Below are 27,111 nucleotides of genomic sequence, written 5' to 3'. Positions count from 1 at the left end.
TAAACTCTTTTTATAATCTTATTACAAAGTTAAATCCAATATTACAACTTCGTTGTCATAACAACTAAAATCGTGTTACGTCTTGTGGCTGTACTTTTGAAACTATTTGTATATTAGCGTTTATGGACCGGCCCCATTCACTTCCATTGTAAGTGCCTCACTGTAACTGCTTTTATTTAATTTATTTATTTGTGGTAATCAACATTTTGCCACAAATGATGTTGATTGAGCTTAACTTATTTGTATGAAAGCACCATGTAAATTCTATCACCTTGAGGTGTTATTGGGCCTTCTTTCAACATCCCAGATTGAAGGACAGTTCAACACCATCGATTCTAGAAGCATGTGGCAGGGAATTAATATCATCACGGACTTCAAAGGGAATAAAAGCGGGAACACCGCTGCCTTCACTCTCCGTCTCTGTAGCGGATGTAACCCGATCCTTCCGACGGGTGAATATCCATAAAGCCGCGGGTCCAGACGGCATTCTGGGCCGTGTCATCAGAGCGTGCGCGAACCAACTGGCTGGTGATTTTACGGACATTTTCAACCTTTCCCTCTCCTTGTCTGTAGTCCCCACATACTTTAAAACATCCTCCATTGTGCCTGTACAAAGCAATCCAAAATCACTTGCTTAAATGACTGGCGTCCTGCTGCTCTGACCCCCATCATCAGCAACTGCTTTGAGAGACTAATCAGAGATTACATCTGCTCTGTGCTGCCTCCATCACTGGACTCATACCACAACAACCGCTCCACTGATGATGCCATTGCATCTACAATACACACTGCACTCTCCCACCTGGAAAAAGGAACACATGTGTGAAAATGCTGTTTGTAGACTACAGCTCAGCATTCAACACCATAGTGCCCTCCAAGCTTGATGAGAAACTCCGGGCTCTAGGCTTAAACAGCTCGCTGTGCAGCTGGATCCTGGACTTCCTGTCAAGCAGACGCCAGGTGGTTAGAATGGGCAGCAACATCTCATCATCACTGACCCTCAACACTGGAGCCCTGCAGGGCTGTGTTCTCAGCCCACTACTGTATTCCTTGTACACACATGACTGTGTGGCAACACATAGCTCCAATGCCATCATTAAATTTGCTGACAATACGACAGTGGTAGGTCTGATCACTGACAATGATGAAACAGCCTACAGAGAGGAGGTGCACACTCTGACACACTGGTGTCAGGAGCACAACCTCTCCCTCAACGACAGCAAGACCAAGGAGCTTGTGGTGGACTTCAGGAGGAAAGACAGAGAACACAGCCCCATCACCATCAATGGAGCACCGGTGGAAAGAGTCAGCAGCTTCAAGTTCCTCATTGTCTACATCACTGAGGAACTCACATGGTCCGTCCACACTGAGGCCATTGTGAAGAAGGCTCACCAGCGCCTCTTCTTCCTGAGATGGCTGAGGAAGTTTGGAATGAACCACCACATCCTCACACGCAGTGATGGATTTAGGCATGGGCGACATCTTGCGGGGGGGCGGCACGAGGCACCCACACAGACCCCCCCCCCCCCAAAGCTAGAACTGCTACTGCTCACACAGTTCTACACCCGCACTGTAGAAAGCATCCTGACTGGCTGCATCACTGCCTGATACGGCAACAGCACCGCCCTCAACCGCAAAGCCCTGCATAGGGTGGTGTGAACTGCCAGACACATCTTCGGAGGTGAGCGTCCCTCCCTCCAGGACATATATACCAGGCGGTGTGTGAAAAAAGCTCAGAGGATCATCAGAGACTCCGGCCACGGGCTGCTCTCACTGCTACCATCAGGCAGGCGGTATCGCAGCATCAGGACTTGCACCAGCCAACTTCATGACAGCTTCTTCCCCTGAGCAATCAGACTTCTGAACTCTTGATCTCTCACGATCAATATACATCAGCTGTGCACTTTATTAATCTTACACTGCACTGTCATAAATTATATTCTCTCTTAACACACTGGCACCTGACTATCAACTGTCAGCCTGAATGTCAATACAACACAATACAACCTACTGTATATTTTATGTATACACTTTTTATTGTATACCGTGTATTCTATATTGTATACTGTACATTGTATACTATTTGTATATTGTGTTGTGTGTAATGTGTAGATTAGATATGTAAATTGTGTTGTGTAAATCTGATGTTTATACTAATTTACAATATGTCTCATCACTTTCATGACTGCTGTTGCTCGGAACTGCACCCAAGACTTTCACCCACTATTGCACTTGTGTATACAATCATGTGAAAAAGATAGGACACCCCATGAAAACCTTTGTCTTTTTCAACATAAGGACATTAGATCTTCATTTTAACAATATTAAGAGGTGGTAATATAAACTAATAAAACTGAAGAAATGTCTTTAAAATTATTTGTAAAATTTACTTAATAGAAATGCAATTTTTGGTGAGGAAACAGACCCCCACATTTATTTACTACTTAAAATGCTGTGGCAGGGTAAGCAAGAGACAAGACACAGTGGGTGTGGGGTCAAGCCTCGGAGAGGCATTTATTGGAAACAATAATAAACGTAAAAATGTCTAAAAGGGGTAATAAAGTGTCCAAGGGGGAATAGTGTTCATAATAAAAGGGAAATCTGGCATCCTCGCTGTGAAACGGGGCTCCGTGAAAGGGGCGGGGTAGTGTTCAAAGGAAAGCGCAGGCACGGGCTGGGTAAGTCGGCCGCTCACGTTCCCCTCCAAAGTCCACGGCGCGTGGGGCGGCGGCGTCACGGGCGTTTATCTTCCCAGTCAAGCATGAGGGGAAGGCGGCCTGGTATCTAGCCCGTCGGCGGCAACGTGAGCAGTTCACCCACTGCGACTCATACTCATTACGAAGAACGGGTCCGGGAGCGCGTCCACTCATCCGATCCCTCCCAGCTCTGGTCCTGGGCGTGCGAGGATGCCAGTGTGTGCACACATGGAGATTTGAAACCGGCTCCCCAAACAGAGGTGCGCACTGCGTTTTAAAGACAGCGGTGATGAAGCATTATCCCCATCCGGTGTGCTTTATTCACCGTTGACTAAACGAGGCTTATTAATTATGCACCTCTTCTCGCTCTCCCGCCCAACTCCCGTCGTGAGCCTGGCTGAAGGGCGGCCTTAAGAGGCGGGGCGACGATGACGAGCCAGAGGGGCGGATCATTCCGCCACAATGCATAAAATTAGAATCAGGTGCACCACATCAGGTGCAAAAGACTAGAACATCCTAAGAGAGGATTGTGGAGGAGCCTCCACACATAGCGTTGCCCATTTTTGCCAAAAAGTTCAACTTTGTTTCAACTGTCCACAAATCATTTTCCCAGAAGCGTTTGGAATATCCAGGTGGTCTTGAGAACTTGAAGTGCCACAATGTTTTTTGGACAGCAGTGGTTTCCTTTGACGTGTCCTTCCATGAACACCATTCTTGTTCAGTGTTTTTCTGATAGTGGACACATGAACAAAGACTTTCGCAGTTTGTAGTTTTCTGGAGGTCTTTTGCTGTTACCTTTGGGTTTTTCTCACCTCTTTCAGGATATCCCCTTGTGCTCTTGGAGTGATCTTTGCAGGACACCCACTTGAAGACTGATGAACACCCAGGTCTTTAACAATGATTTTGTAGCCTTTTCCAGCTTTGCGCATCTCTGTAATGCATCTTCTAAGGGCCTGTGAAAGTTGTTGGGACAGAGGCATGGTTTACACCAGGGGTGGGGAACCCTGCTCCTGGAGGGCCACTGTCCTGCAGAGTTTAGCTCCAACCCTAAACAAACACACCTGCCCTTACATTTTTCAAGTAATCCTGGAGACCATGATTAGTTTCCTCAGGTTTGTCTGATTAGGGTTGGAGCTAAACTCTGCAGGACAGTGGCCCTCCAGGAGCAGGGTTCCCCACCCTTGGTTTATACTAAACAATCTCTCTTGAGAAGAACAGATTTTTCAGTACCCAGTCTTTGTGTGCCTTTATTTTAAGGGCAGAGCACCTGTGCAACCCACACTTCCAATCTCATCTCCTTAGAAACACAATCAATAGAAACACCTGACTCCAATAAGATTTTATGGAAAAGTGGTTCACTTAATTTTTCCAGCCTGCACTGTGAATGATTACTCAGTGTCTTCAATGAAATGTGAAAAGTACAACTGTTTGTGTGTTATTAGATAAGTCAGATTGTGTTTTTAGATTGTATTACTGTGATTTAGATGAAGATCAGACCACATTTTATGAGTAATCCAGGTAATTCCAAAGGGTTCACAAACTTTTTGTTGCAACTGTAAGCCTGAAAATGCCGATATGAAAAAACTGGTTAGTATTGGTGTTTATATTGATGGTCATAGCCAATGGTTTTAATTTGGTAAATAATTGGCCAATACCTTGTTACATCCCTAGAGATAATATTTTAATAATTACTTTTGGCTTTAGTACAATAACAATATAAAAGCTAATTAAATCGTCTTTAATATCACACAAAAAAAAAAAAAATCTTAATTTTTCTCAGGTCTTCACACAAAAATACGTAGCAGCCTTTATATATTTAAGGAGGGGGTCCCTCGCAAGGTGACTGACATATGTGGGGGTCCTTGGCATCAAATATTTTGAAAACCCCTTCGCTAAACGGACGCTGCAATGAATCCAGCTGTTTTTTCGGTGCAGGAGTGCTGCTTTATCATACAGCCAGATGCTATTAAAGGAATATTCTGGGTTCAATATAAGTTTAGCTCAGTCAACAGCATTTGTAGCACAATGTTGATTTTCACAAAAATACATTTTGACTTGTCCCTCCTTTTCTTTTAAAAAAAAAAAAAAACACAAATCTGAGTGAATGGGACCAATCCGTAAAAGTAAAATACTCACTGTTTCAAAAGTACAGCCACAAGACATATATGGGTGTTAACATGATTTTAGTGTTATAATATTGCTTACTAACCTTTTTTGTGTAAAATTACAGCCAATTTTACAACTTCATTGCCATGACGATGTGATGTCAACAAACCCTAAAACGAATGTAAAAATGACTATTTAAACATTACAGCTCAAATAATACATGAGTTTTAACAGAAAAATTAATGTAAGTGCTTTTATAAAATAATAAGCTTCACATCTCTGCCTTTAAACCCTCAGAAAATTGGCCCCATTCACTTCCATTGTAAGTGCTTCACTGTAACCTCGATTTTTGCTGGGGGTTTTTTTTTTTTTAAAGAAAAGGAACGACGAGTCGTAATTATTGTTTTGTGGTAATCAACATTATACCACAATGCTGTCGATTGAGGTTACCTTGTATTGAATAAGGAATGTTCCTTTAAAACGCGTCTCGGGACACCGGCGTTCTGTTATATGCGTTGCGCTGCGTCTAGCTTTTTAGCGCAAGAACCCATTCATCTGAACGGCCCCTTCAGTGCTTATTATTTTCCTTGAAAGCACGTACCTGCCCGAAACACTTGTTTGTTGTCTCCTCTTGCCTGCCACTGCAACCCTCCATGCGTGATTTCTAAGAGCGAAATATTAAAAGCTGTCAGTATCCTCTTTGTAAACAGAATAGACCTTATTCACACCCCGGGTTTTGGAACGCGGAAGTAAATGTTTGCACTTCCACAGCGATGAATGGGAGATCACAGCAAATATTATTTACACTTACCTATTTGCTCCAACAGCAGGCGAAAAATCCACTATTACATTTGAATGACTTTCCAGAAGAGGAAAAATGTATAGAGCGGTGGATTAAGACAGTAAAATGGGAGAAGATGCCAAATTTACTGTCACTCTCTCAGCAGCTGTAATAGAAACCCCCTCACAGCTGTAGTAATTTATTTTTTAAAACTAATTCTTCATTATAACACAAAGTATAAAGTATAACTTACACTCAATATTTAAAAAATGTATAATATAAAAAACTTGCTAGATTAACGCTGATAAATAAGGCGGAAGCGGAAAAAGGTCTCATGGGCCATGCACAATGTAAGAGCAGGAAGGTTGTATATTCACGCAGTGCGCGCAATGCTTCAACACTATTGGACGAATTTAAGGAAAGGGGCAGGGAAGATGTGCCAGCACTTTTGAGACAGGGTTCGAAACTGCATACTACAATACTACTCATACTATTTCTGCCACAGACACATATAGCAGAAGTAGTAATAGTAGTATGAGTAGTATGCAGTTTAGAACTCAGCCAGAGTGAACTACTGCTAATAATATTAAGGACAACGTGAAATTACCTGTTGCAGCTCCTCCATTGTTCTTGTTTAGAAATACAAGTAAGCCTATTTATCCACTACCTTTTGTGCAATGATTAAAGCATTTTTATTAAAGTGTGTTTAGATGTAATTGGAGTTCATACAATTATTTTAAATGTCAATGTCATCATTAGGATTACACCCCAGTGGATGAACTGCTGCTGCAGCAGGGATTATCTATTATCTATCAATCTATATTAAGATTGCAGCCAGACTCTACTGAACGTCACTCGGATTGAACTGAATATGGATCTTACTATTAGGCTCCCCTGTAATCTTTTACATTAGGGCAATAAACTGTCGCTTGGATTACTAGTAGCTTACTTTTGTTAAAGGGGTGTATCATTATTAGTTTTGGGTGTAATCTCATTTTAAAATAATTTGTTACTGATTACTTTATGTATATAAAAAAGCAGTGTAATACATTACATTTTAAATTCCAGTACTTGGATTATAGTTGCTGACTTCTCATGAAGTTAATTACTTTTAAAGAAATATTCAGGGTTCAAAAAAGTAAAACTCAACTGACAGCATTTGTGGCATAATGTTACCACACTATTCATTTTTTGACTTGTCTCTCCTTTAAAGAAAAAAAAAGTACAAATCTTACAGGTCACTTACAATGGAAATAAATAGGGCCAATCTATAAATGTTAAAATACTCACTGTTTCAAAAGTATAGCCACAAAAAATAAACAATATGTGTGTTAACATGATTTGAGTGTGATAAAATCGCTTACAAACCTTTTCTGTGTAAAGTTATTTCCACATTTACAACATAATTGCCATGAGGACATAACAGTGTAAACCCTAAATCCCCAAAATTACCATACAAATTGTCCTCTTACACTTCCATTGTAAGTACTTTACTGTAACTTTTATTGAACCTTGAATATTCCTTAATGTATTGGGTTAAACATTCCTAAAATAGTAATAAGATTTCATTACACAGCTGAGTAAATGCCACTATGTGCCTGCTAAAAATTCTGTGTAAAGATGCAATGCCCCATAAAAACCAGACTAAATAATGCCTGCTTCAGCCCCATTTTAAAGGCAGTTCTGATGCTGCTTTGGTTCTGTGTAAATGAATTGCAGCATCAGAGCAGCTTTGTTGTCGTCAGGATGGTGCATATATTTCATAATTTATTGTTTCATATTTAAAAGTATAATTTCATATTTCCATTCATTTCATATTTCTATATTCATAATTATATATTCAAAACATTAATCTTATAACACTATTTATGCAATATTGTGATTGTTGTGTAAATGCCATAAGTATGCCACCTTTTCTTGGTATATATGCCACTTCAGATGCAGCTTCTGTGTCACCTTTGCAGATTAAAGATGGCATTATTGGGGGGGGGGGGGGCTGGGTAGTTTAGCAAGTATTGACGCTGACCACCACCTCTGGAGTCGCAAGTTTTAATCCAGGGCATGCTGAGTGACTCCAGCCAGGTATCCTAAGCAACCAAATTGGCCCGGTTGCTAGGGAGAGTAGAGTCACATGGGGTAACCTCCTCGTGGTCGCTATAATGTGTGGTTTCCACTCTCGGTGGGGCGCGTGGTGAGTTGTGCGTGGATGCTGCGGAGAATAGTGTGAGCATCCACACGCGCTATGTCTCCGCAGTAATGCGCTCAACAAGCCATGTGATAAGATGCGCGGATTGACGAACTTTCTGTTAAGTGTTTTAGAAAGTACTGTAACTTAAACACAAATTAATTAGTATGTAATGTGATTACTTTTTCAATTATGTATTCAGAAAGTAATCTGATTACAATTTTGAATAAATAGTAATTTGTAGTGGATTACTTTAAGTAATTTACCCAACACTGATCATTATAATGAAAAGGGAATAATTTTCTTATCATGTTAGCTTGATGAAGTATGGTCCAGGTATATTTAGTTTTTGCATGTTCCGGATCGGCTCGTGTCTGGTCAACCGCGTTGCCTTTGTGAGTATACTCTTCTGACCGTGAGCAAATAAGAACACATTTGACATGTGCCCACTACAACTTCTTTGTTTTACTCTTTTAGTACAGCCAATAGCATGTGCATACGTCAGCGATGCACACAGCCGAGGACTGTGTGCACGGGTCAAGAAAATCTAGGCGGCATGCGGTCAAGCCGTGTGGCTGTGCTGATGACGCAATTTGCATCACACATACTGTGCGTGGAGCGATCCGCAACGCGGACACCTGAACTATACTTTGGCCTTTAAGGCCCGGGTATTCTTAGTTTTTCTGCGTTCCGGATCGAATTGCGACACGGGCGACCGCGTCGGCTTTCAAAGTATACTCATTTGACTGAGAGTGAATACGAATGTGTTTGACGCATGCGCACTATGATTCATTTGTAATACTCTTTTAGTACAGTCAACGGCTGGTGCATGCGCCGACAATGCTCACAGACAAGGACTATCCACGTGTTGAGAAAATCTGGGCTGTTGCGGACAGTCATCGCAGACAGGGCTGATGGCGGAATTTGCGTCACGCATACTGTGCGCGGAGCGATCCGCAACGCGGACAATTGAAGTATACTTTGGGCTATATTCTACAAACTTAGTTTTTAAAATCACTGAACCTTTTAAGATACATCCACCAAACTCAGCACAGACCTCCAGACTATTCTGGAACAGTCTGCTATGTATTTTCTAACTGATCGGACTTATGGTTTTTGCACAGTGGACTATAAAAATCTGAAAAATCCCATAGATTGACGGAATGTTCAAATGGGCCAACGGAATACTCGATAATTCAAACGGTCAAAAATTCAAATGTAAACAAACCCTCAAACAGCCTTTAATCTGCTTTAAATTGCTCTCTCTCTCTCTCTCTCTGGTTTATCTGACCATCTAGCTAGTTAATATTACTGTAATTTCTGTATATCCATTACACTTTATATTATAAAACTAGTTTAAACTTCATGATAAGGCTTTGTCAAGCCATCATCCAAGTTAGTCCTGACAGACTTTACCTATCTAGCAAATTCTTTGTTATTTAATCCCAATAAACTATGTTTACCTCAGAATTGCACCAGCTCATGTTCATTACCCATTAAATACGCATATCGGATAGAAAATGGCAAAGACATGTTATTTTTCGTTATAGCACGTCTCCTCTTTGTTTTAGCCTACAAAAGCATCTTCAAACATGCTGCACATCTCTGGTGATCGTTCTGATCCGATCATCGCACAACCGTGCGCGTGCATGTGTTCGGGCGTGATCGCGCCAATAGTCTGGACTGCCCGTCTGGTGGTCAGACAGTCTGCAAATCGGGGAGCGAATAGGAGGGGCGAAGGCGAGTATTGGGGATGCCACAGAAATGATCCATTAACCCGCATAGACCACATCTGCGTGTATGGATTAACTCGCACATTTACTTTCTCCTGATACAATGGCGTTTAAGGGAGTGTAGTCATTCATATTTGTTGTTTTCCTCCTCATTGAAGTTACCTAAATATCCCTGTTCCTATTCACTTTACACGCGGAGCACATGCTGGTGAGTTGAAACATCGTTACGATGCACTACTGTTTGTATTAGGTGGGGAGTGGTGGAGCTGGGCTTTTTATGTTATACTGCATTTTCCTGGATGAATGCTGCATTGTTGCCGTGTTGGTAAATAACAAACGTACCATGATATCCATAAGGTACATTGAGTTCCCAGTGCGACAATCCGCCATGGATAACTTACAGCTACGGGTGAAATATGTAACGAATGATAGAAATAACACATTGGCGGGCAGGTGGGGTGTTTGTTGATTAATATCGACATTTAACGGAATAGTAAAACAGCATGTGAGGAGAGAAAGATTAGTCCAAAGAGACAGGAAGGGAAGTGATGCCCTTTCTCTCAAAGTGCCTTTTCAGGTTTACCCAGATGTCGTCGTTACGGCTTTCACCATGTCGCTTTTACCTGTCTGCATTTTAAAAAGGGAAACAGACTCCTCCTCCTCCCGTAATATAACGAGGCTCGTGTCCTGGCACGTTAAAAGAACAAAGGGAAAGTGACATCATGCTAGAGGGAAAGTGGAACATAAAGCAAAGTCACATATTTAAGTCGACACAGCGCTGAAAGACTTGTGTTGTTTTTCAAAGACCACTGTAAACAATGTCTTACGGGCGCGCGAACAAATGATGACAGACTGATGCAAGACAAGTCTTTTGTTGTAGTAGCCTATTTCTTTGGAACACTTCCCAAACGTTCCAATAGGTGGCGCACGTTCAATTGTTGTGCTGAGGAAACAAACTCATTGATCCTTGCTTTAATCGCTGCCAAACTCAGTGTGTATGATTCTTTAGCAGAGTAATAGTAAAAAAGGGATCTTAATGGAAAATATTGCCAGTGTTTAGCATTATTTTCGTATAGTTCTGTTTTATAAAAGGGTTATAACATGACCTTGTTGCCTAGAGTAGACTGTTTACTACATATGCTTGCAGTAGGAAGTTGTGAAATTTAAAGGGATAGTTCACCCAAAAATGAAAATTTTCTCATCATTTACTCACCTTCATTCCGTCCCAGATATATATGACTTTCTTTCTTCTGCTGAACACAAACAAAGATTTTTAGAAGAATATTTCTGCTCTGTAGGTCCATACAATGTAAGTGAATGATGAACAGGACTTTGAAGGTCCAAAAAGCACATAAATGCAGCATAAAATTATCCAAATGACTCCAGAGGTTTAATCCAAATCTTCAGAAGTGATATGATAGGTGTGGTTGAGAAGCATAAATATTTAAGTCCTTTTTTACTATCAGTTTTCCTCCCTGCCCAGTAGGTGGCGATATGCACAAAGAATGCAAATCGCCAAAAATGAACGAAGAAGAATGTGAAAGTGGAGATTGATGGTAAAAAAGGACTTAAATATTGATCAGTTTCTCACCCACACCGATCATATCGCTACTGAAAACATGAATTTAATCACTGGAAAACTAATGGATTACTTTTATGTGGCCTTTAAATGTATTTTGGGCCTCCAAAGTTCTGGTCACAATTCACTTGCATGGTAAGGACCTACAGAGCTGAAATATTATTCTAAAAAAAATCTTCATTTGTGTTCAGCTGAAGACAGAAAGTCGTACACATCTGGGATGGCATGAGGGTGAGTAAATGATGAGAGAATTTTCATTTTGGGGTGAACTATCCCTTTAAGGATGTGTGCAAGACGTGAACTACAATGTACTTACATTTTGTGTCTTTCCTATGTTTTTGCTGCTATCAGAAGGATCAGAGATGTTCTGAATGAAAGGAGGATCTGGCAGCTTTTCACCAACAATGCTGGAGAACTTGAGCGGACACCACATTGATCGACCTGCCCCTAGATCATCCACGTTCAGCTTCTCTGCACTGTTCACTCTGCCACACTACCTTCACATGGATGGGAGCAGTCATCCGTTTAGGAGGTAAAATTTCATCATGTCTTGAATGGAACATGTCTTTGGTGGGATTTTTTATTATTATTAAAATATTTGTGATTTTAACACATTAAACACGAAACATGATGTGAAGAATGTCAAGTAGTGACAGCAGTGTCCTGCAGTGGAACAAGGGGCAATGACGTGATGCTCATTTTTTTTTTTTTTTTTGTCTGGATATAATTTTTAATTGATTTAAAAATACATTAAAAATGCAATTCACACAAGACCATAACTGTAATAAAACTCTTCTATGATGAACATGTTTTCAGTTTCTTGTGTTCAGAGTCATTTAGAATTTTTTTCTGGGGCTTAAAGTAAAAAATGTCATGTGGTTTAACCATATAGAGACAGTAAAAAATCAAAGTCTCATTAAAAGGGGGCCTGGGTAGCTCATTGGTAAAAGACGCTGGCTACCACCCCTGGAGTTTGCTAGTTCGAATATTGCTGAGTGACTCCAGCCAGGTCTCCTAAGCAACCAAATTGGCCCGGTTGCTAGGGAGGGTAGAGTCACATGGGGTAACCTCCTCGTGGTCGCCATAATGTGGTCGCCATAATGTGGTTTGTTCTTGGTGGGGCACGTGGTGAGTTGAGCGTGGATGGCGTGAAGCCTCCACACGCGCTATGTCTCCGTGGCAACGCTCTCAACAAGCCATGTGATAAGATGCGTGGGTTGATGGTCTCAGACGCGGAGGCAGCTGAGATTTGTCCTCTGCCACCTGGATTGAGGTGAATCACTATGCGACCACGAGGACTTAAAAGCACATTGGGAATTGGGCATTCCAAATTGGGAGAAAAAAAAAAAGTCTAATTAAAAGCTGAAATTCTTAAAAAAAACAAAAAAAAAACATATTTTGACATTTTGATGAAAAGGCACATTTTATTCAGGTCATATAGTGTATCGTTGAGAAAATACTATGATATTCTTGACTTTAAAATGTGTTTAAAAACTTTTTTTAAATTAATGATTAATTTGTGTACACTCTCGTGCACAACAAGAAGGTCCTGGGTTCGAGTCCTGGCTCAACTGGTCCTTGCTGTGTGGAGTTTGCATGTTCTCCTCGTGTTCACATGGGTTTCCTCTGGGTGCTCCGGTTACCCCCACAGTCCAAAAAGACATGCAGGTTAAGCTAACTGGAGACCCTAAATTGCCCGTAGGTGTGAGTGAGAGTGTGAATGTGTATGTCTGTTTTGCCCTGTGATGGACCGTCTAGGGTGTTTCCCTGCCTTTGGCCGAGACAGCTGGGATAGGCTCCCTGCATAGGACAAGCAGCTATAGAAGATGGATGGATGGAACCTTATTTGTCAATGACCCACATGCTATACTTCATCTAAAACTATTTTAAACAGCATTTTTCAAATTCTTGTATAATTATTATGCAATTTTTATGACCTCAAATTGAGACTCCATGGAATATTTGTATCTTTCAAAATTTATTTGACACACCTACAATTTAAATAAACTGAAATGGGAACCAGTTACAGCATCAAAAGTATGCATTTTCCCTTGTTAATTAATGTAAATTTTAACCTAAAATCTTTGTTGAAAAAAAGTTCTTGTCCATGTTATTTGTGAACTACCGGCATACTCACATCCTGCTGTACATACTCATATCCTGTTATTTGTTTGTGCATTCATGTGGTTCCCTTTAATATATTTACCCCAAATCAGCCATTTTCAAAAATATTCTCACAATGAGAATATCACAATGAGAATACATTCCTCAATTTAATACGTGGCGAGGGACCCACAAATTTATTTAGCATCAATATGATGCCATGGGAGACATGACAAAACATAGATTACTCAGTTCCAGGAACCACAACAAATTAATCAATGAGAACAGATCAGACCAGAGGGAAATGGATCAAATCTTTCCAGGTCAAAGTCAACAGAGTACAGTCTCCCCAGCAGTGGAGACATGACATACAAAATAATATTTGGATTTATACGTGAAAGCTAGATTTTTCAATTTCTTGCAAAAAATCTGGGTGGTTGCTAGGGCAGTGCAATTGCAATGGCATACTTAGTGGTTACTAGGGTGTTCTGGGTGGTTGCTAGTTGGTTACTTACTGGCCCAAGTCAAAATGGCCCACCCCAAGTCTCTATGATGCTCTGGTCCCTAAATATGGCTAAGGTCATACCTTCGATGTAAATGTATGCGATTATCCACCAGGTGAAATTCGTAAGTAAGATTGCTAAGTTGTTTCAGAACAACTTGATCACACAAAAAATTGACATGTTGCTTCAGAAAATTAATGTACCCTGAAATTAACCCCATTCAGCTGAATTACTGAAAAGCGTCATCCCCATTAGACAACTTTGCATAAATTCAAGCGTGAATATATTTCCCTGTAGTGCAACTGATAGCGTGTTGCGCAAGCAATATGCAAGACCAATTCTGATCTCGTGGGAACCAGTAAGTAATCATGTTCACATAAACAATGGTGAGCATGATTCAGAGGATACATTTTCGCTCTAAAATTACATTTTTACTCCATTGATGGTTAGGTTTAGGGTTGGGGTTTGGGTTAGGGAGAAGGGTTAATAAAAAAATGCATTCCTGTTGACTATATTAAATAATGTACAACTAAATATACAACTCGCTTTTGGCGCCACACTGTGGGCATTTCACTCGTGCCAGTATGCTCAACAACGTTCTAGCTTTGGCCACTGGGGTTCGAATTTCGCTAAGCACAGAACGATTTGAGCAGCAAAACATTTGACCTACTGTCGCCGAATTCACTGTGTGATCAGTCTGTTGGAATAATAGCAAGCATCACCAAAATGCACCAGGACATGGACTCTGTTCTTTCAGTGAATAAAGCCATATTCAGAACTGAAAGCTTTACTGCCCAAATGCTAACTCTTTTGGTGCCATGCAAGCTAATAGGTATTTTACTAGCATGTCAAAAGCTGTTTGGAAGCATATCCCTTCTGAGAGTTTTCTTATCAGCGTAGAGCAGAAAGAAGCGTCTCAGTGCACTGGCATTGCTCTGCTGTCCAACTTATCTCTTTTGGTTTAAAACTCAGCTCATACTGCACAAGAGGAGCATGTCCTCACTCCCCTGCATTTGGGACTGTGAAAGAAAGAGAGGTTTTGTGTTGCATAACTGGTTTATCTTTGTGGGCGTTTGTGTGTGTGTTTGACAGAGAGAGAGATTGCTGTAAGGATGGGAATATAATGTTGGGAGGAAGGAAATTGTTTTCTCAACAATAAAAACGATAGAGACCTCCCCTTTTACTATTCATTCTGGCTGCGTCTCTGTTTTGTATTTGGGAATATTAACCCCTCCCTTTCTCTCACATGGTGTTGCAGTTCTTGACTAACTGTATCGTGTCTCTTATTCCTCTGTTTATAACCATGAGGACTCTTTACCGGTTGAAGTTAGTGAGTTCTCCAAATCTGAGTCAACTGGGGAAAAATGAAAAAGCTTCATTGGAAGAGAGAGGATCGGGCCCTAACGCCATATGGAACAGGTTAGTGCATGTGTTGTGTGTTCAGTGCATGTCTATAAGAGTCATGAACTGAGCAAGATGTATTTTGTAATTGCATATCTGCACACTTTATTGCAGCATTCACAATGCAGTAATTGCTGTCTTCCAAAAGAAAGGGTTGGCGGACAACGAACTTTATACACTCAATGAGGGTGTGAGGTAAGGCAAAACAACATGAAATGTATTGGTAGAGTAGATACAGAACTTTTGTTTGTTTATGAAAAGATTTCTGAGGGCAGGATTGTGAATTATTTAGTTCACTGTAATGGCCACTATTTGCATTGTGTAGAATGTAAACGTTGGCAGTTGTGGTCTGGAGGCTCTCATTATCAGCACAGAACAGCCAAGAAAAGAGGGAGAGCCTTTGTTATTTTGTAACTATTATAAGAATTATATATTGTGACACAAAAGTGTTCCAAATAATTTGGTAATCTCACAAACTATGTCTGGGGGATATTTCACTCCAAAATAATAAAAAAAAGGAACTACATTTTGCATAAAGAAAAGGAAGCCATTAACATTAATTAACATTTTTAATTAACAAAACTTAACATTTTGTTATTATTATTTACTGAAGTTGTTCCAAACCCATATGAATTTCATTGAACACAAAGTGTGCTTAATTGTCATGAAGAAAACATTGGGGTCAAATATAGCAATCACTAAAAAAATAAAAAAATAAATAAAAAAATTAAATGTTCACATTTCAATTTCATAACAAAATTCCATCAAATTCAATTGTGCAACTTTTTAACAAAATTAAATTAATAAAAATTAATATATAGTTTTGGTTTGTTGTTTTCATTTTATTTTGTTAAAGATAGGTCAATTAAATATAATGGAAATGTTGTTATGAAATTTAAATGCAAAATCTTAAAATTGTTTTTTGGGGGGGGGCCTGGGTAGCTCAGCGAGTATTGACGCTGACTACCACCCCTGGAGTCGCGAGTTCGAATCCAGGGTGTGCTGAGTGACTCCAGCCAGGTCTCCTAAGCAACCAAATTGGCCCGGTTGCTAGGGAGGGTAGAGTCACATGGGGTAACTTCCTCGTGGTCACGATTAGTGGTTCTCGCTCTCAATGGGGCGTGTGGTGAGTTGTGCGTGGATAGCGGAGAGTAGCATGAGTCTCCACATGCTGCGAGTCTCCACGATGTCATGCACAACGAGCCACATGATAAGATGTGCGGATTGACTCTCTCAGAAGTGGAGGCAACTGAGAATTGTCCTCCACCACCCGGATTGAGGTGAGTAACCGTGCCACCATGAGGACCTAGTAAGTAGTGGGAATTGGGCATTCCAAATTGGGGAGAAAAGGGATAAAAAGAAAAAGTTTTTTTTGAGTGATGTTTTTGACAGGCTTTGTGAGATTCACCCAATAGTAAATGTAAGTAATTTATTCTAAATCAAATTCCATAATTCTTCAAACTGCCATATTACTCTGTATATACAGGTGCATCTCAATAAATTAGAATGTCGTGGAAAAGTTCATTTATTTCAGTAATTCAACTCAAATTGTGAAACTCGTGTATTAAATAAATTCAGTGCACACAGACTGAAGTAGTTTAAGTCTTTTGTTCTTTTAATTGTGATGATTTTGGCTCACATTTAACAAAAACCCACCAATTCACTATCTCAAAAAATTAGAATACATCATAAGACCAATAAAAAAAACATTTTTAGTGAATTGTTGGCCTTCTGGAAAGTATGTTCATTTACTGTATATGTACTCAATACTTGGTAGGGGCTCCTTTTGCTTTAATTACTGCCTCAATTCGGCGTGGCATGGAGGTGATCAGTTTGTGGCACTGCTGAGGTGGTATGAAAGCCCAGGTTTCTTTGACAGTGGCCTTCAGCTCATCTGCATTTTTTGGTCTCTTGTTTCTCATTTTCCTCTTGACAATACCCCATAGATTCTCTGTGGGGTTCAGGTCTGGTGAGTTTGCTGGCCAGTCAAGCACACCAACACCATGGTCATTTAACCAACTTTTGGTGCTTTTGGCAGTGTGGGCAGGTGCCAAATCCTGCTGGAAAATGAAATCAGCATCTCTAAAAAGCTGGTCAGCAGAAGGAAGCATGAAGTGCTCCAAAATTCCTTGGTAAACGGGTGCAGTGACTTTGGTTTTCAAAAAACACAATGGACCAACACCAGCAGATGACATTGCACCCCAAATCATCACAGACTGTGGAAACTTAACACTGGACTTCAAGCAACTTGGGCTATGAGCTTCTCCACCCTTCCTCCAGACTCTAGGACCTTGGTTTCCAAATGAAATACAAAACTTGCTCTCATCTGAAAAGAGGACTTTGGACCACTGGGCAACAGTCCAGTTCTTCTTCTCCTTAGCCCAGGTAAGACACTTCTGACGTTGTCTGTGGTTCAGGAGTGGCTTAACAAGAGGAATACGACAACTGTAGCCAAATTCCTTGACACGTCTGTGTGTGGTGGCTCTTGATGCCTTGATCCCAGCCTCAGTCCATTCCTTGTGAAGTTCACCCAAATTCTTGAATCGATTTTGCTTGACAATCATAAGGCTGCGGTTCTCTCGGTTGGTTGTGCATCTTTTTCTTCCACACTTTTTCCTTCCACTCAACTTTCTGTTAACATGCTTGGATACAGCACACTATGAACAGCCAGCTTCTTTGGCAATGAATGTTTGTGGCTTACCCTCCTTGTGAAGGGTGTCAGTGATTGTCTTCTGGACAACTGTCAGATCAGCAGTCTTCCCCATGATTGTGTAACCTAGTGAACCAAACTGAGAGACCATTTTGAAGGCTCAAGAAACCTTTGCAGGTGTTTTGAGTTGATTAGCTGATTGGCATGTCACCATATTCTAATTTTTTGAGATAGTGAATTGGTGGGTTTTTGTTAAATGTGAGCCAAAATCATCACAATTAAAAGAACCAAAGACTTAAACTACGTCAGTCTGTGTGCATTGAATTTATTTAATACACGAGTTTCACAATTTGAGTTGAATTACTGAAATAAATGAACTTTTCCATGACATTCTAATTTATTGAGATGCACCTGTATTATGATTGCTTCTCTGAAATATTGGTCATTGTGTCTTTTAAATTCTTCTATGTTTTATTTCATCAGGCAACTATTGAAAACAGAGCTGGGCTCATTTTTCACAGAATACCTTCAGGTGAGACCTTGTTAATCCAGAGGATTGGGTTTGATCAAAACAATTCAGTTAAAATAAATGAATTTATTTTGCTTATCTTTTCCCCATTCTCAGAATCAGCTGTTAACTAAAGGCATGGTCATTTTACGGGACAAAATAAGGTTTTATGAAGGTATACCCAGACAAAAAACATTCTGTTTTTCTTGTAGCATAAATGTTCTGCTTTTTTACATTTTTATAGTCTGTTAAAGGAGTTTCCACCTAATTTACAAAACTTTGATGCAGTATATTCAGATATAACACAGTATTTTGTTTGTACACAAATTGGTTTTCTTCTGGCTGAAAATAGGGCAAAAATTATTGGACTCTTTGGCCGAGACATGGGACTTCTTCTTTTGTGATGTTCTCACTATGCTTCAAGCCATCTTTCACCCTGTCCAGGTACAGTTCTTTCAGACTATAAAATAATGTGTCAGATATCCATTCATAAGCACATAATTACAAATGTCTGCACAAATGATAGCAGTGTTGTCTGAATGTGTGCGTATTCATGGTACCTCAGGGGAAGGAGCCGTCAGTGCGTCAGCTGGCTCTGCTGCACTTTCGAAACACCATCACCCTTAACATGAAGCTGGAAGAGGCTCTGTCCAGACCACGAGCCCGTGTCCCCCCATCCATCATCCAGATGCTGTTGGTGTTACAGGTACACAGTGTTTGATAGACGATCTGTATCACTGTCTGTATTTCCAGTTCAAAACCCAGTTAGATCATATGAAAGATCCACCCATATTGTCATGAGTTGCACCTAATAATTATAACATAGTGACTTCAGGTAACAGATTATTTTCGGTTGATTTCAGCAACTGTGTCATATTGAGTGAGACATTAATCACAAGTCTTGTGCGTCTCAAATAAAATTACTCGTCGAAGTGAACGTCCTAAATTCACATTGTCATGGAAAAACATGCACTTAAAAAAGTGATAACCTGCAATTGTTACAGTAGCTCAAGGATCTATTTCTACTGGGGGGCCTGGGTAGCTCAGCGAGTAAAGACGCTGACTACCTCCCATGGAGTCGCGGGTTTGAATCCAGGGCATGCTGAGTGACTCCAGCCAGGTCTCCTAAGCAACCAAATTGGCCCGATGACTAGGGAGGGTAGAGTCACATGGGTAACCTCTTCGTGGTCGCTATAATGTGGTTCGCTCTCGGTGGGGCGCATGGTGAGTTGTGCGTGGGTTCCACATGCGCTATGTCTCCGCGGTAACGCGCTCAAGCCACGTGATAAGATGCATGGGTTGACGGTCTCAGACCCGGAGGCAACTGAGATTCGTCCTCCACCACCCGGATTGAGGCGAGTCACTACGCCACCACAAAGATCTAGATGCATTGGGAATTGGGCATTCCAAATTGGGGAGAAAAATCAAGGATCCATTTCTACTTGATCTAACTCACAGTAATTACTTTCACTGGTGTTACCTAATTTTGTCAGGTTGATTTAGTCAAATTACAGTTTTTCACTATCAATTTTACACATTTTTCCAAACTTAGGTCACTGCTCTCAAAACAATTAACACAGACATCTGAACACATTGTAATTGTCGTAAACAAATTGTACAGTTTTCTTGATTGTAATCACTTTCTCGAAACACTACACACAAATTTCTCTGAGCCAAGATTAATGCTTTCAACACAGTTAACGGAGACGACTAAATTAAAGTCATATTCTCAAATGCAAATGCCAGGTTGTCAGATCATTTTATATTGATATCTGCTGTGTTGGTAATGCACACAGCAAAGAAAATGCAATTTACAAAATTTTTCACACAACTATCATGATTTTGCTATCTATAAAAGGGGTCAAATATGAAAATTCAGAGCAAACAAACATTGAAGAAGAAGAATAGGAAGAACAAGATGAAGAAAAGGTGCAAACTGAGAAGAGGTAGAGTGGGTAAAGGAAGAGGAAAATGGAGGAAGAAGTGATGAGAAAAGGGGAAGGTTTTCTCAACTTTTTCAGGAGTGAACCTTGAAAGAGTTGAGGAAAGACCAAATGGAGATGGTGTAATGATGGTGAGCAGATAGAAAGAGGACAGCAGGGTGGAAGAGTAAAGTAAAGAAGACACAGAAGAGGCTCAAATGATCTGAGATTCCCTCTAACTGATCATGTAATGAATCACGGTCTCTCTGAGTGTTCGGCCTAATGTGAGCAGGTCTACAAGTGACTTCAATCTCAACAACAAAAAGAGGTAGAAGTCAATGTCCACAATTACTGTACCATCTGTGCTTACAGTGCTATCTAACGTAGGTGCGTAGGCCTACAATATAGAGACACTGTAATTTTTTTTACAGTAAGCTTCCTCATCATCTTTCCAGAGAATAATGAAGTAGTAAAAAAATGTAGACAAATTTTACGAAAACACATGGAAAAAGGTCTTTTATTGTGGATTTTTATGATAAATTTGTTATTTCAGTAGTAGTGTTGTGTGTCTATAGCTGAAAATGTTATGAATTCAATAGAGAACACATCTATAGTTTTGATGTTATTATTTAGTTTTAATCAATGCATTATCAGACACTAATACATTGCTTCATTATGCAGTGAAATTGAATTGTTTTGCAAAATTAAGTGTCTGTTTCATCATCTGTGTGAATTGTTTTGAGAGCATGGACTATAGAGAAATGTGTAAAATCAATCAAGAAAATCTATAAATAAAATATTTGAGATTAATTAAAGTCAGTTAGTTTAGGTTTTACCACATGAAGCATGTTTTTTAGGTTACCTGACAATTTTTTTTTTTTTTACAGTGGAATTATCAGGTATTTTAAAAACTGTGTTTTCCAAACCTGGAAAATAAAGTAAATAGTTACTATAATCTAATTACTTTTAGGCACAAAAATAGTGTAATGCATTACATTGTAAATTCTTGTAATCAGATTACAGTTACTGACTTTCAATGAAAGTAATTACTTTTAAGTACATAACTTAGGTCACAAATATTTCTACAAAATATTATTTATATTTAATACAATTAAAATGTGAATTAATATATTCATATGTACATCTGTTTGCGTTTCTGTGACCACTGAAGTGTGTGCGTCATTGAACAAGGAGAAAATAGATGTTATTTTGAATTTGTAAAGTGTTTTAGAAAGTAAATTAAAAGTAAATTAATTAGTAATGTGATTACTTTTTCGATTAAGTAACCAGTTAAGAAATCTGATTACAGTTTCGGAGAAGTAGTTCGTAATTTGTAGTGGATTACCTTTTTTTAGTAACTTACTCAACGCCAGTAGTGATGCAATGTAATCAATCGAACCAGTTCACAAATCGGTCTGAATGATTCATTAGCTATTCAGTTGAAATCAGAAAGATTTGATCAAGTAATCACAAATGATTGGAAAGGTCATGGAAAAGTCATGGAAATACATTGGCCAAAAAGTGTGGCAATGCTGTTAATAAGTCATCTTCGTGTCTCACAGGGGGTTCATGAATCTAAAAGTGTGAGTGAAGAATACCTGAAGTTGGAGTCTCTCATTCAGAAGGTTGTGTCTCCATACCTGGGCACACAGGGATTGCGTTCTCATGAGTGCGGTGCCTCACAGTGCTCCTGTGTTATTGGTGAGAGAGTAAATAAACATTGTGGAACAAAAATGTTGTCAATGGCTGTGTCTCATTTGGAAGGATGCGTCCTCCGGAGGTTGCATTTGTCAGCCGCATACGTCATCGAGGCTGTCTCGTTCAGAAAAGCGAGTAGGACACTTCGAATGCAGCCTCTGAATGCGACCTAATTTCACGGGAATTCGGAGGATGCATGAGGTGTAGCCTTCATGGGCACTCACAACCCACAATTCTTTGCTTCAATGTGACGCCAATTTGCCCATAAATATGATGTTCAAACGCAAGGAATGTTAATTTCCAAGTTGAAGTACCTCAGTAGATGGGTGCAGAGTATATAATATGTATAATTATATTAATATATAATTAAAGTATTAGACTAAAAGTACAACTGTAAAATTTATTTTCTTTTCTCTCTTTTCTTTACATCATTATAAATCCCCTAAAATGTACCTCATACATTCCCTTCTAAAGGGACTTTGTTAAAGAGTGGCGTGCTGTCATAGCAACCATGTTCCGTTCCGTTTCCATTTCCGTTTGTCCTACGAAGGCCGTCTCGTTTAACGAGACTTGTTTAAAGGAGGACACTTGGTATACTGCAGCCTTCAAAGGACGCGTCCTACCTAGCATACAGCCTTCCAAACGAGACACAGCCAATGTTTAGATGTCAGAAGTGTTGAAAAGAACTAACTAAGTTAGTTCACCCAAAAATAAAAATTGGTATTATTATTATTTTTTCCGTAATCACAAAATATGGTGTTAGGCAGAGTGTCCAAGCTACTCTTTTCTATACAATGAAAAAAGATGGTTAATAATACAGCCAAAAAGTGGGAAAAAGCGCCATATACAGGTGCATCTCAATAAATTAGAATGTCGTGGAAAAGTTCATTTATTTCAGTAATTCAACTCAAATTGTGAAACTCGTGTATTAAATAAATTTAATGCACACAGACTGAAGTAGTTTAAGTCTTTGGTTCTTTTAATTGTGATGATTTTGGCTCACATTTAACAAAAACCCACCAATTCACTATCTCAAAAAATTAGAATATGGTGACATGCCAATCAGCTAATCAACTCAAAACACCTGCAAAGGTTTCCTGAGCCTTCAAAGTGGTCTCTCAGTTTGGTTCACTAGGCTACACAATCATGGGGAAGACTGCTGATCTGACAGTTGTCCAGAAGACAATCATTGACACCCTTCACAAGGAGGGTAACCACAACCATTAATTGCCAAAGAAGCTGGCTGTTCACAGAGTGCTGTATCCAAGCATGTAACAGAAAGTTGAGTGGAAGGAAAAAGTGCGGAAGAAAAAGATGCACAACCAACCGAGAGAACCGCAGCCTTATGATTGTCAAGCAAAATCGATTCAAGAATTTGGGTGAACTTCACAAGGAATGGACTGAGGCTGGGGTCAAGGCATCAAGAGCCACCACACACAGACATGTCAAGGAATTTGGCTACAGTTGTCATATTCCTCTTGTTAAGCCACTCCTGAACCACAGACAACGTCAGAGGCGTCTTACCTGGGCTAAGGAGAAGAAGAACTGGACTGTTGCCCAGTGGTCCAAAGTCCTCTTTTCAGATGAGAGCAAGTTTTGTATTTCATTTGGAAACCAAGGTCCTAGAGTCTGGAGGAAGGGTGGAGAAGCTCATAGCCCAAGTTGCTTGAAGTCCAGTGTTAAGTTTCCACAGTCTGTGATGATTTGGGGTGCAATGTCATCTGCTGGTGTTGGTCCATTGTGTTTTTTGAAAACCAAAGTCACTGCACCCATTTACCAAGAAATTTTGGAGCACTTCATGCTTCCTTCTGCTGACCAGCTTTTTAAAGATGCTGATTTCATTATCCAGCAGGATTTGGCACCTGCCCACACTGCCAAAAGCACCAAAAGTTGGTTAAATGACCATGGTGTTGGTGTGCTTGACTGGCCAGCAAACTCACCAGACCTGAACCCCATAGAGAATCTATGGGGTATTGTCAAGAGGAAAATGAGAAACAAGAGACCAAAAAATGCAGATGAGCTGAAGGCCACTGTCAAAGAAACCTGGGCTTCCATACCACCTCAGCAGTGCCACAAACTGATCACCTCCATGCCATGCCGAATTGAGGCAGTAATTAAAGTAAAAGGAGCCCCTACCAAGTATTGAGTACATATACAGTAAATGAACATGCTTTCCAGAAGGCCAACAATTCACTAAAAATGTTTTTTTTATTGGTCTTATGATGTATTCAAATTTTTTGAGAGAGTGAATTGGTGGGTTTTTGTTAAATGTGAGCCAAAATCATCACAATTAAAAGAACCAAAGACTTGAACTACTTAAGTCTGTGTGCACTGAATTTATTTAATACACGAGTTTCACAATTTGAGTTGAATTACTGAAATAAATGAACTTTTCCACGACATTCTAATTTATTGAGATGCACCTGTAAGTACTCCATATGACTCTTGCGGTAAATTCTAGGCCTTCTTAAGACATACAACAACTTTTTGTGTGGAACAGACCGGAATTTAAGCCATTACTCACTGATCATTTTCTCCTCTGCCAAAGCTCTCAAACCTTATCTCTCGAATCTGTGTTCAATTCAGGTTTGACATCATCATTTGACCCCAAATGGCATTAGTTCTCATGTCTCGTGATATTATCAGTGAATAACAACTTAAACTTGAGTTTGTTCTTCACACAAAGCTATCATTTGGCTTCACAGAACTTGGAATATAGTGCATGAGTCATACAAACTATTTTTATGATACTTTAATGGTGCATTTATGTCCTTTTTGGAGCTTGGCAGTATACAAAACAGACAATCAGGCATTCTGCCTAGAATCTTTTATGTTTCATGTAAGAAAGTAAATAACAGCCTTGGAACTACGTGAGGGTGAGTAAATTATGACAACATTTTCATTTTTGTGTTAACTGTTCCTTGAAAGATCTTAAGGATGTTCTTCACCCAAAAATATTTACTGCTCTAGTCATTGATACCCTTGTTACCTATTTTAAATACATCAGAGCTGTACTAATAGTGGGAGGTTTTCCAGTAGAAAAGCAGTACACCATAACTGATTATTTGAAAATCTTTCCAGAGAGGCGTTTGCAGTATTGCTGGTCCAAGTCTGCAGACCTGCCCTCCAGTAACCCAGTAGTACGCTCCAAGAGTTACAACATCCCCATGCTGACCCCTGTGGCTGAGTATGACTCTGAGGTCAGCTCTGTGGGCAGTGTAGGCATCCGCCGTCACTCTGCTTGTGATGTCACTTCCTGCTTAGAGCAGCAGGGCTATTCCGCACTGTCTGTTGGAATAGAGACAAGCTCAACGCCCCGGCTCTCCCTCGATCATGACATCACCTTGTCTGGTGTGATGCGAGGGCCAACGGGACAGCCCCCTCTCATTTCACCTTCTGTCTTCATCCACACCTCAGCTGAGTGTCTGCATTCAGCGGACCTCCAGATGGCTCCATCTGATGTGGACAAGGCCGTTTCCTCGCCCCCTAGCTGCTCATCCAGTCCGGAGACAATTGTGATGCAGGGTTTGGACTCCCTGGAATCCGATCCCGACGGAATATTCATTGACTTTTCTCATTGTCGCTCCGATTCTTTCGGAACCAGCAGGAAAACTAGCTGATGTATCAACTGCTGTGAAGAATTCCATTTCGTTTAAATTAATTTAAAATACAGCACTTTAAGTGATGATAATGAGCTACCACTATTTTCCACTTTTATCTGTGAACTTGTGAAGTAGCTATGTATGTAAGGCCAGGGCTCTTTTATGGACATAAAACTAATGGGAAAGGACTCGATTTAAAGCTATTGGGATTTCTTTCATAATGTTCCAAACCTGTGGATGTATTTTTGAATTTTTCTACATAGTTTTTCATAGACAATAGTGAACATAGACATGGATAGAATGTCTCCCTTTTATTTAATACACATTTTTACTGTCTCTCAATTTATGTTTATGTTAGTGATCATGTGTTTTGTGTTGACAGTAGGACTAAATGTAAGAAACACCTATAGAAAACTCTTTTATTGTCACTCATGATCTCATGCACTTTTTATTGTCTTAGGGCTTTAAAAATGAGATATATTTAGTGCTTTCTAAATCATTGCCAACTTAACCTGTGCTCTTAATTTGTGACAATAGCTAATGCGAATAACAAAACAATTAGTACGGAACATTGTACATCCTGAACATGCTGTGTTTGTTTGTGGAGCTTGTTGCTTTTTAAATGTGATTGTAATGAGCTGCCAGAGAGTTAACAGGGTTTGCTGATTGAAGCTAAGAATGTAATAAAATATACCCGTGTTTAGTTAGTTGGAAAAATATTATAGATACAGAAAGAAGGTTTAAGAATCCTTATTTGATGAATAAGGATGAGATTCTATTTGAAATTTAACAATGTTTTCCACAATTGTTGCAAATATGCCGTCTTCAATAATGGTGATTTTCATATAAAAATCTAAATTTATATAATCAATTTAAAAAAAAAAAAATTTTTTTTTTAAAGGTTTATTACATTGTAATACCCAGGTAATGATAAAGTGGAAATATTATCTGGGACTGCTTGTAGTAGGATACCAACTAAGAGTTAATTTAATGGGTTAAAACCATTGAACATAAATGTATATTTTACAAGGCCAGGGTATGTTGTTCATTAAAAAAGGATGCATAAGATCAATTGTATGAAAAGGTAACAGGAACTTTAGGAAGTTTTTTATTATGACTTTTGTTTCTTATTTCTATGAATGGAAGCTTTTTGACCTTAGTTATAAAGCTGATCGGTTTCTCTGTAGTTTTCTAGAAAGAAATTCAGCTTATCTTGCAAAGATTTTTACACAAGCAACATTTTAAGAAATGTATAAAAGGTTTACAGTGGTACTCTTTAATACCTTGCACTGTCATTTTTGAAGTGTGTGCTATGTTTCATACTGAATTTGTTATAAGCGTGTATGTGTGCTGCTGTGAAAAACCTCAACAAGACCGAATTTGTAGTAAAGTACTTTTATGCTTCATTTTTATGCTTCATGTTATGAGTTTGTGAGAACAAGTACTGCTGATTTTGGAGGTCTACTAATAATGGCTATGTTTTGCACAGATTTCTAAAACAACAAAAATGGCTTTGGTAGCTATTGTTACGCATTTTTGTAACATAAACTGTTAGGTTTTGCATAGGAAGAAAGCGTGAAAAACTTCACATTTGATTTCGTATTCAAAGATAACTCGGGTTCGTATTTGTTTAAGGCCGGTGAC

At 39.5% G+C, this 27,111-nt stretch overlaps 1 protein-coding gene across 1 annotated transcript; it reads left to right on the top strand.

The window, feature by feature from the left end:
* Nucleotides 1–9,435: 9,435 nt before the first annotated feature.
* LOC127436027 (proline-rich protein 5-like) lies at nt 9,436–26,867 on the top strand. The gene is made up of 10 exons (XM_051689921.1): nt 9,436–9,709; nt 11,432–11,612; nt 14,995–15,105; nt 15,202–15,282; nt 18,221–18,269; nt 18,363–18,420; nt 18,598–18,689; nt 18,811–18,951; nt 21,730–21,868; nt 24,947–26,867. Exons 2-10 carry the CDS (start codon nt 11,452–11,454, stop codon nt 25,483–25,485), a joined length of 1,371 nt encoding a protein of 456 aa, XP_051545881.1. The 5' UTR covers nt 9,436–9,709; nt 11,432–11,451; the 3' UTR covers nt 25,486–26,867.
* Nucleotides 26,868–27,111: the final 244 nt, after the last annotated feature.

The sequence above is a fragment of the Myxocyprinus asiaticus genome, chromosome 46 (genome assembly GCF_019703515.2).
Source record: "Myxocyprinus asiaticus isolate MX2 ecotype Aquarium Trade chromosome 46, UBuf_Myxa_2, whole genome shotgun sequence".
NCBI lineage: Eukaryota > Metazoa > Chordata > Actinopteri > Cypriniformes > Catostomidae > Myxocyprinus > Myxocyprinus asiaticus.
The sequence above is the reverse complement of the archived record's forward strand: the minus strand, read 5'-3'. Positions and strand labels throughout refer to the sequence as shown.